This window comes from Globicephala melas, chromosome 9, assembly GCF_963455315.2.
Source record: "Globicephala melas chromosome 9, mGloMel1.2, whole genome shotgun sequence".
Taxonomy (NCBI): Eukaryota; Metazoa; Chordata; class Mammalia; order Artiodactyla; family Delphinidae; genus Globicephala; species Globicephala melas.
In genome coordinates, this window is record NC_083322.1 from 6,222,018 (window position 1) to 6,232,609 (window position 10,592).

At 50.0% G+C, this 10,592-nt stretch overlaps 1 protein-coding gene across 9 annotated transcripts; it reads left to right on the forward strand.

The window, feature by feature from the left end:
* The first annotated feature begins 275 nt into the window (after positions 1 to 275).
* On the forward strand, positions 276 to 8,600 carry TMEM176B (transmembrane protein 176B). 9 transcript variants are annotated; one of them, XM_060304994.2, is made up of 8 exons: positions 276 to 405; positions 1,076 to 1,191; positions 3,764 to 3,963; positions 5,757 to 5,867; positions 6,239 to 6,295; positions 6,535 to 6,762; positions 7,705 to 7,824; positions 8,225 to 8,600. In XM_060304994.2, exons 3-8 carry the CDS (start codon positions 3,772 to 3,774, stop codon positions 8,312 to 8,314), a joined length of 798 nt encoding a protein of 265 aa, XP_060160977.1. In that variant the 5' UTR covers positions 276 to 405; positions 1,076 to 1,191; positions 3,764 to 3,771; the 3' UTR covers positions 8,315 to 8,600. The 9 variants fall into 9 exon arrangements, with proteins under 9 accessions (XP_060160977.1, XP_060160974.1, XP_060160975.1 ...); XM_060304991.2 differs by having other exon boundaries at positions 326 to 422; positions 1,126 to 1,191; XM_060304992.2 differs by having other exon boundaries at positions 326 to 422; positions 1,126 to 1,191; positions 3,767 to 3,963.
* The last annotated feature ends 1,992 nt before the right edge of the window (positions 8,601 to 10,592 follow it).

A 10,592-nucleotide genomic window follows, 5' to 3' on the forward strand; every position in this document is an offset into this window, starting at 1 on the left:
TGCCAGGGGAGATCACTTGGCTCCGACGCTCTGGAGAGCACAGAGGAGACTGCAGAGCTGACCAGCCCTGGAAAATCCCCCATCCCCACCAGGGCAGGGGTTTTCTGAACAAGGACTTGCCTGTGCTGTGTGCACCGCAGCGTGTGTGCTGCGTAGGGATGAACACGCCAGCGTGTGCGTGTCTGTGCGCTCTGCCTTCTCCCGCCAGCCTGATTATCTACTCAAGACCAACCCCCCGCCCCCAGAGGGGCCCCTTTGGGCCAGCTCTTTTCTGGGAAGTCAAGACGCTGAAGGTCAAACCCTCATCACTCCACCCCTTCCTTCTGCTCTCTCCCACCCACTGCCGGGTGCCTCAGCTCTGGGCAGCTCTGCTCCACTCGGCCGCTGGTTCCCAGAGGACAGCAGGTGAGCAGGGCCCTCAGGTGAGCAGTCCAGGTGACCCGTCCCAGGAGACTCTCAGTGCAGGACCCTCTCTCTTTCTCTCGAGGAGTCTCCAAGACCAGTCCCCAAAGCCCCCATCCTGTCTCACAGGATGCCATTCTCCCCCCATTCCTGGTCCCTGTAGGACCTCCTTGGGAGGGAGGGATACACTAGATAGAGGACGTGACACTAGGAAAATGGCTAGGGAGGTCGGGGGGCCCGTGCCTGGCCGCGTCGGCTGGACTCTCCCTCCCCAGTGCCTCGTATCTTTATTCTGAGGGTGGGGTGACTGAGGCTTGGGTGGTTTCCTGGTGAGAGGTCCTTCAATAGCCAAGGCAGAAGGCGGAGGGCCCAGGGTGTAGCTGGGATCCTGGCCCTCTCTCCCCAGCTTCAGGGGCACAGGGAGGAGCTGGGCAGAGAAGAGTGTCCAAGGCAGCAGGGAAGAGCCCCACACCCTGGGGTTAGGGTGGCGTGAAAGGGGATCTGCATGGGGCTGGCCTGGCTCAGAGGAAGAGAAAGATCTAGGTTGAGCTGGGGATTGGAGCTGGGGGTGAGGCGAGAGGGGGAAGCAGTGGTATCCGGAGGGCTCAGAGGGAGCCGGAGCCCAAGGCACATTCTGGACTCTGAAATATGGTGCTGATTGCTGGGTCCCAAGGAAGATCTGGCCAGAATCCCGGCTGGGCTTCCTTGTGTGTCTGCGAACAGGTCTGAACCTCCTTGCACGTCTGCAGAATCGTCAAACACCCGTCCTTTATACTGCACGGAGGCCAGGTAGGTGAGGAGTGAAACTGCTCTGTGAAGTTCATACGATACAAACGGGAAGGCCTTAAACTTATTGCTCTTGCTGGTGTTTTTAGAATTGTTATTAATAATGTTATGATTTAAACAGTGATAAGTAGGATGTCCATGAGAATTACCTGGAGAGGATTTCCTTTGGAGCTAGGCAAGTTGATTCTAAAGTGCCTAAGGAGAAGTAATCTAGCAAAAGTGGCCATGAGGGGCTTCCCTGGTGGCGCAGTGGTTGAGAGTCCGCCTGCCGATGCAGGGGACACGGGTTCGCGCCCCGGTCCAGGAAGATCCCACATGCCGTGGAGCGGCTGGGCCCGTGAGCCATGGCCGCTGAGCCTGCGCGTCCGGAGCCTGTGCTCCGCAACGGGAGAGGCCACAACAGTGAGAGGCCCTCGTACTGCAAAAACCAAAACAAACGAACAAACCAAAACAAAACAAAAACAACAACAACAAAAAAAGTGGCCATGAAAGAAAAAAGTAACGTGGGGGGGCAGGTCATGAAAGAGCTCAACTAAATATTAAACTCTGTACTCATTATTAAAATTACAGTAATGTTGCATGACTCATCAGATCCACCAATGGGCAGAATATAAAGACTAAAATAGGCTTGGATTCCTACGGGAATTTTATTTTTGCTCAGGGGAGCATTTTAAATCAGTGGGAGAAAGATGATATATTCCGTAAACAGAATATACTCTTTAGAAGTTAACCATCTGAAGAGGACAAACCAAAACCAACTTGGACCCATTTTTTCCAACTTACAAGGTAAATTCCAGACGGCTCAACATTTAAATGTGAAAACTGAAAACATAAAAGCACTTAGAAGAAAACATGGATGAATTATTATTTTATAATCTTGACATGGGAAAGTCCCTTTTAAGTACAATATAAAACCCAGAAATCATAAAAAATGACTGAAACCTTTGATTATATAAAAATACAAATGAAGTCAAAACTAAATCACAAATTGAAAGCACTATCTGTAACTCGTGTCGCCGATGGTAATTTTTCAAATACACGAAGAACTCCTATAAAGACCAAAACAAAACAGAGTAACGAGGAGTTCATAGGATATGAAAGGAAAGCTCGCAAAAGAAGAGGAAAAAGGCTCTTAAACGTATGAAAGATGACCAACCTCACTCATAATAAGAGAACTGATACTGGAGTAGTCACAGAAAGCAGACTGGTGGTTGCTTGGGGCCAAGGGTTGGAGGGGTTCCCAGGGAAGGGACCTTAGGGGAGTTTTTGCAACATAGAAATGTTCTGTGTCTTCACGGTAGTTACGGTTGCACATATGTACACATTTGCTAAAAGTCACTGAGATACACAATTAAAAGGGGGCATTTTATTGACTAAAAAAGATTAAAATCTACAACGGAATGTCATTTTTCCAAGAGACGTTTGAAAAGATTAGCAAGTTTGCTGACACCTGCTGCTGGTCTCGGGGAGGAGCAGTGGACACTCTTGGAATTGCCCTTGCACGAGAATTGCATGGAATTAGCTCCATGGAGGGAAATACCTTTTAAAATTACAAATACACATTCCCATTGACCTGCTGATTCCACATTGCTTGTAAGAAAAAAAATAAAGGTCTATAAATAGGGGACTGCTTAAAACAATTATGATGCATTCGTACAATGGAATACTATGCAGCCATAAAAACGAGTGAGGACGCATTTTATGGACTGATGTAGGATTATTATTACTATTATTTTTTTGCGGTACGCGGGCCTCTCACCGCTGCGGCCTCTCCCGTTGCGGAGCACAGGCTCCGGACGCGCAGGCTCAGCGGCCATGGCTCACGGGCCCAGCCGCTCCGCGGCACGTGGGATCTTCCCGGACCGGGGCACGAACCCGCGTCCCCTGCATCGGCAGGCGGACTCTCAACCACTGTGCCACCAGGGAAGCCCGATGTAGGATTATTTTTAAAAGATGGTTCTGTGAAGAAATCATTGTGCAGAAACTGTGTGTGCTATCCTGCCATTTGTGGGAAAAGAGGGAGAGAAAGAATATTTTTACATGTTTTTATATGTAAAAAAGTCATTGTAGGATATATTAGAAAATGATACTATTTTTCCACCTGGAAGACAACTAGCTGGCTAGGAGAGAAAGAGAGGAGAGTGGGTTTTAGCAGTATACGCTTTTCTATCTTTTGTTTTTTTTTTAACCATATGAAAGTGTTACGTGTACATATGTACACTATGTTGCTGAAATAATTCAGATTCCTTTCTTTGTCAGTCCCAAGACCCAGACAAACTGTATCTGACCATTTTGGGAAGAGGTCCAAGAGTCTATATGGTGAAAACTCTAGAGGTGATTCAGATTTGCATCCCAGATTAAGGTCACTGTGACAGAGACTTCCCTGGTGGTCCAGTGGTTAAGACTCTGTGCTTCCAAGGCAGGGGCCGTGGGTTTGATTCCTGGTTGGGGAACTAAGATCCCACATGCCGTGACTTGGCTTGACTCAAAGACTGTTTTCTCTCCCTGCACTCATGCAGTGTATTCCTTTTTCCCTTACTTAGATCTCAAACCTCACTTCTGTGCATCTCCCCAGCAGGCAGGATGACCCAAAACATGCTGGCTGTGAATGGAGTCGATGTGGTCTCTCCGCTGTCCCAGCCCACTCACATCGACATCCACATCCATCAGGAATCTGCTTTGGCACAACTGCTAAAAGCTGGGAGCTCCTTGATGGAGCGCCTGTCCCACCATCCTGCCAAGGCCAGCATAAGCTACGGACAGCTGGCAGTAGGGGTAAGGGCGGGATGGAGAGGTGGGTTAGCAAGGTGACACAGAGGAGGGTAACGCTCCTTCTTCAGTACGATGCGGAAAAGGAAAGTGGGTCGAATCCCCATGAAAACTCACTATTCGTATCCCATCTTGTTTGGGAAAAGAACGTTTGGGAAGTTTCGCCACAGAGATTTAGATGGAAAGGAATAGTGGATCCCTTCTTTGGTGCAACGTGAGCAGTCCCAGCCGGAGCTGGGGGGGTGGGTGGGCGGAAGGGTCCCTGGAGGCTGTTCATTCAGGTTGATTGAACCCACGTGGACAGAGGGCCTGTGATGCAAGGCAATATGATGGGCACTTTGGGGGAAAAACTTCAGAGAGAATATCTAGGTAATAACCTGAAGGTGCCCAGCGTCCATCAGAAGGGATCAGGCAACTACACTAATGCCTAAAATTAAAGGTAGCTCAGGTGACATCCTTGGGAGGCAGGATGGCGTCCTGCAGGGGTAAGCATCTGAGCCAGACCTTGAATGGAGAAGCAGCGTGTTTAGACAGATAGAGGTGGAAGATGGAAGAAAAGGAATTTCGAGTTAAAAGAATGGCAAGAACGAGGGCAAAGAGGCCAGAAAGCATAGGACAAGTTCTGTCAGGGTACAGAGAATGGGACTCATGGCTGATTAGACTGGAAATACAGACCAGGGCCATATTGCTGAGAGCCTTGAGTGACAAGGTGAGGAGTCTGCTGTCCTGAATCAGCTTCGATAGTGGGAAGACTGTGGAGGGATTCTGAGCAGGTGCCTGAACTTCAGGCAGCCTCACAGCCAGGAGGTGTCCAGGTAAGAAGCATGGCGGGTCTGCACCTGCAACGTCGCAGCAGAAATGAGGAGGAAAGAGAGGAGTCCAAATCCTTTGAGGATGGGGTTGCCATGACTTGGGAGTGAGTGGATGTGGAGTACAAGGGAGGAGAGGAGTCCGGGAAGATGCTGAGGTTTGGAGTGAAGGAGACCGGAAAATTGGAGCCCTGGAAGTCAGCAAGGCAGACACTGAGGGTGTGCGTAGGGTCTGGAATTTGGACGCAATGAATCTGAGAAGCTGGCAGGACATGTAGGTGGTGACGTCCAAGAGGCTGTGATAGTTGGATCCTCCAGGAAGCAGACGCTGAGTGGGAGTTGGGTGTGCGAAAGGTTTATTGGGGTGTAACATCCATGCAATGAAAAGGGCAGGAGCAGGGCTGGGCAGGGGGAGACATCAGATCATGAGGCAGGGCTGACGAGGTCTGGGCCTGCCCAGTGGGGAGCTCGGGAGCAAAGACTGCCCATCACAGGAGTTCCGTGTTAGCTGAAAATGGCCCTTGAACCACTGCCTTGCTTAATCATTGGCTGGTTAGCCACCCCGAAAGACTGTACCCTCAGTTTGAAAGATGAAGGGACCTTGAAGGCGCTGACCACTGTAGGCTGTCAGCTGACCACTCTCCTTTCCTGAAGGAGGCCATCATGGCCCATCATGGATGACGGGCTTCCCAAGGGAAAATGAGGAGGAAAAAAAGGAGGAATCATCAGGTGGGATGACAAATTGTGGTATTCAGGGAAAATGGGATTTAGAAAAGAATGAAGGATAAAAGGCTGGCAAGTCAGAGAGATGAGGGAGAACCAGGACGGGCTGCTTCACGGACATTAAGGGAACAGAATTTCCAGAATCGGAGCTGCGGAGAAGTCAGGGCAGAGGAAGAGGAGAGGAAAGCCACCTAGATGGGAGCTGGGGGGCTGCTCCTGGAGCAGGTGACTCACGGGAAGGGGTGTGGCTTTCCGCATCTCTTGCAGGTGACCCAGATATTGCTGGGGGCTATGAGCTGTGCTCTTGGAGGGCTTCTCTGCTTGGGGCCCTGGATTCAGCTGCGTGCCTCAGGCTGTGCCTTTTGGGCAGGGTTTGTGGTGAGTAAGAAAGGGGTTGTGAGCTCTGAGGGAGGCAAGTGTTTATGGACAAAGAGAAAGAAAGTTCCTTTTGGACCTGGGTCAGGGATTTGGGGAAGAGGCCACAGACCCAGAGTCCAGATGCTCTCTGTTATGAGGAGGCTGCCTTAGGGGGTGGGCAAAAACCTTCCACCCTCTGTTTTTCTCTTTAAGGCAAGGCTGGGAATAGCGGGGCAGTTGTAGGTGGAGTCCTGTCCATCTGCTAGGTTTCTTTGCCTGTTCCTTGGATCCTGCTTCAAATTGGCTGTTCTGGGGCCTGTTGGGAGAAGTTTGATGGGAGATCATTTCAGGACAGCCAACTGGAGGACTTTTCTGGTGTCTTCTCTTCCTAGGCCATTGCAGCAGGAGTTGGGGCCATTGTCCATGAGAAACACTGCGGCAAACTTTCAGTGAGTCTGGGCATCCTCTGTGCCGCACCTTGTCCTCTTCCCCCTCCTATGTCTCTGTTTTCCTGCCCTATTTTTCTGTCTTCTCCCCTTTGGTTTCAAATATCCTAAGGTCTTTCCTGGAGGGGTAGGGAGGGTTTCCTCAGCCAGGAAGCTGGGGAAGAGGAGACCGGTTTCAGGCCGGGACCCCACGGCTCTGCTACCCATAGCGGGAGTCTGCAGCCTGAACCTCTCTCTCCTAGGGCTTCATATCAAGTCTGCTCACCCTGGCTGGCATTGCCACGGCCGTGGCCGCCGTTGTCTTCTGTGTGAATAGTTTAACCTGGGGACTTGTCTTCTATGACATCAGCTCCGTGTGTGATTCCTTAATCCCTGACACCTCCACCTTTGGGTACGAAGAGACTAGACGAAGCGATTCCTATTCATCGTGGAGGGAGGAGCGCTGCAGAAGCTACATGCAAATGCTGATGGTGAGAAAGGAGAGTCAGTCTTCCAGGACGCGTCACAGCTGTGCATTGGGGAATTGGGGCACCTGAGGGCAGAGATGTAGGCTCTCTGAGCTTCGACCTCATCCGAGGTCTTTGGTTCAGGAGGTTTTAACTTAATCTGAAGCCATTGTTCAGATCCTCATGGCATGAAAATTCCCTGAATCAAAGGGGATGAGGACAAAGAGGAGACATTGAAGCGAGCATTTCATGAACCACCCTTCCGTCTTTCCGGGTGTGTGGCTGTTATCAGTTGTCTATTGCTGCATAACATTCCACCCCAAAATGTACTGGCTTAACACTGCAATTTACCATTACTTCTCCCATTCTGTGGGTTGACTAGGCTCACATGGGCAGTCCTCACTTGCATTTTCTCATGCAGCTGCAGTCAGGTGTCAGTTGAGGGTGAAGTCATCTAAGAGCTTGACTGGGCTGGACCGCTAAGATGACACACTCACACAGCAGGGAGCTCAGCTGGGGCTATCAGCCAGGGAGCCTACAACGGCTTCTCCATGTGGCTTGGGCTTCTCGTAGCCCAGCAACCAGGTTCCAACAGGGAGCATCCCACTGTGAGCATTTCAAGAGGTAGGAAATGGGAGCTGCCAGGCCAAATAAGGGTCACCCCATACTTGACCTAGTGTCACTTCTACTGTATTTTGTTGATCAAAGCACTACCAGGCTCTTCCAGATTCTAGGGGGTGGAACAGTGGATCCCACCTCTTCACAGGGGGGAGGTAAGGTCACATTGCAGGCAAGCAGATGGGGTGGAGTCAGTGGCTGCCCCCATAGTTGGAAGATGCAATCTGCTTTGGTGGGAAGTAGTTAGTTGGCCAGGGTCTGAGCCCTCCTGGGGTAGCAAGAGGATAGTAACAGCAGAAGCAGAGGAGCAGACCCCTGACTGTAACTGTTTTCTTCTTTTATCTTCAGGATTTGTTCCTAGGAATCCGTGGTCTGCTCCTGGCCGTCTGTGTCCTGCAGGTCATTGTATCCTTGGCTTCCCTGGGCATGGGTCTCCGACGCTTCTGTGGCCAGAGCTCCCGGGCCCTGGTGAGCTGTTAGGGAGGCACTAGGGAAGGAGCGGATCTGGTTGGTGGAGCTCTAGGGATGGGAAGGACAAGGGGGCAGGAACACTGCTGAGCAGGGGTCACGCCCCCCCTCACTCAGCCCTCTTCCCGTGCTTTGCTCTGCCCTTCACTGTCTGGGGAGCATGACCCCATCACTGTGTCCTGGGTTGAATTCCGCCTTCTGCCTCTGCACCCTTCTTTGCTCTCATTTCCCCACGTTCCCCTCTTTCCCACGTCCTAGGTCTTGTCTAGCTCCCCTTCCTCCATCACCTTTTTCTTTCCTCCTTCTTTCATTTGTCTGATTTCCAGTTCTATGGAGCTAACTCTACTCCAAACTTTTCCTCCCAAGAATTGATTTTCCTCCTGTTTTTTTTTTTTTTCAGGATGAAGAAGGGTCAGAGAAGAAGCTGTGGGGGGAGAATTCAGTGCCTCCCTCTCCCCACAAGAAGAAGAGCACAGCTGTTGTCCTGTGAGCAGCCAAAGACCCTGCCTGGACCCTGCATGTCCCCCCAGAGTAGCCCAGGGCCCCTCACTGCCCCGTCCCTCACACTCGCTTCCTTAGGCTGCCCCTCCTCTCGCCAACACCCTCACCCGCTATTCCCACTCCAGGGTCCTCAGTTCAGTGAACAGGTATTGTCACATTTTTCCCAATGCTGATTAAACAGAAACAACCACAAAAAATGATTTTGTGCAGAAAGGATGTAGTCTCCCTTTGTTGATACGCACGGTGCGTTGGTACACGTGGAATTAAATGAGAGTTATGGGTCTTATGAAACAAGGTCCCAATAAGACTTAATTTACGTTCTGCTCTATATCCCAAGTGCAAAAACTCCTTTTCATGATTTCCTTCTGTTCAGTGTAAAGTGCAAATAACTCTTACATACTTAGAATCTTTTTACCTGCTAAGGTTTTCTTGAAGCATCTATAACTGATCAGTGGGCTTTACAGAACCATGTGAGACATGAAGCAAGATCATTTCCTCCCTCCCTCCCTTTCTTCCTTCCCTTCATCTTCCTCCCCCTCTGTCTCTTTCCTTCCTTCTTCCTTCCTCCCTCCCTCCTTTCCTTTCTTTTTTCTCTTTCTCCCCCATCTCTCTCTTTCTCTCTTGTTTTTTGCAGTAATTACTGTTGGTTCTCTCGCTATACACACACACCCCTGTTATTCTTCAATTTCATTGTAAATGATACGATTGATTAGTTTTTCACTTTTAAAATTTTCTATGTACAATGTAAGTATATAGACGTAAGCACTTCTGCTACGGACCCAGGTTCATTTGTCCAATGTGCAGAAAGCCAAATGCTGAGATGCTGAGGTTTGCAGCAGAGAAAGTGTTTGTTCACGAGGCAGCCAAGCGAGGAGACAGGAGAACACATCCCATATCTGCCTCCCTGAAGGTGAGGGGCTTGAGATATTTATGGGATAGAGAAGCAGGGTGGTCTTAGGCATGGAGAAAGGTGATTGGAAGTAGGGAAAACGTGAGGTAGCTGGTATTCCATGCCAGCATATCTGAGTTACATGCTTCTTCAGGGGATACATGTCCAAAAATGGAGGTACTTAGCATGATCTGAGGGTGGAGTTTTCACCCCTCTGATGTCAAAAGGTCACTCACTGGACCCCTGGGCAGGCCCAGTTTTAGGGTCGTTGGTCCCAACCAGTCTTAGCCAGCTTAAACTGGACAGGAGCCGACTCCAAGCCTTGGAAAACAACTTAAGCCCCCGTTACTATAGTGACCCATTCCTCAGAGGTGTTCTCTATAGGGGGCCACTAAGGAATCAAAAAATGATTAAGACAAGCTTAGTCAGTGAACGCAGGTTACAAGGGAGGGGTTTTTAACAAGCGGCTCCCTTCCCTGCAGTTCTGTAGGATGAGCTCAAGAATTTCTGTTAGTCACCAGTTTCTGTTAGCCTTATGGTGCATGATTTCATCTCCGAAGGGTAAAAAAGCGGCCATGGTCTGTAGAATTAAGACGTCATGGGGATTCTGGCATTTTCGGTTCCAACATAGTGAGCAGACTTGCATTTCCATTGCGGTTTTATGAAATCTCCGAGAGGTAGGTGTTATTACTAGTTAGAAGACCCACAGCAGAACAGGCTGGGAGCCCCGCCTTTACCCCCTGCACAATCCTGCCCGACGATGTGGTGTCGGCAGGGGCAGAGCTGCTGGTACGGGTGAGGCATAGCCCCACCATTGGAGGTAAGGGTGGTGGGCTTATAGATAGAGATTTGTAAGCAAGCTTGTGTAATAAAGGTCAAAGGGAAGAGGTGGTGTTATGTTCAGACTATTGGACAGTGCTTGGCAAATTACGCCCTGAGGGGCAAGTCTGGTCTGCCACCTACTTCTGTAAATGAAGTTTTATTGAAACACAACCACACTTCTTGGTTTACACATTGTCTCTGCAACAAGGGCAGAGTTGAGTGGTCTCAGTAGAGACTAAATGGCCCACAAAACTTAAAATAGAGTTTGCCGTCCCCTGGTGCGGGAGACCCCAGTGGAGGAAGTAGCTAGTCCTACTGGGTGATTGACAGGAGCCGGGGAGCCTGTGCTCTTACTTCCCCAAATGTGAATCTGGCATGGGCAACAGGGAGAAGGCTTTGCCCCACCCTAGACTGGCTGAGTCAGGATTTGCATTTTCTCAAGATTGGCAGGTGCTTCGTGCCCCCATCACCTTTAGAGAAGCACGGAGATAATCACATCTAGGTGTCTTGTTCAGATATAGAACAAGCCCCTTTGAATTTGATGTCTTTCATTCTT

Coding starts and splice junctions, on each gene's coding strand:
- TMEM176B (XM_060304994.2), top strand. CDS start 3,772: ATGACCCAAAACATGCTGGCTGTGAATGGAGTCGATGTGGTCTCTCCG. Junction 6,296..6,534: donor AACACTGCGGCAAACTTTCA/GTGAGTCTGGGC, acceptor TCTCTCTCCTAG/GGCTTCATATCAAGTCTGCT. Junction 6,763..7,704: donor GCTACATGCAAATGCTGATG/GTGAGAAAGGAG, acceptor TTTTATCTTCAG/GATTTGTTCCTAGGAATCCG.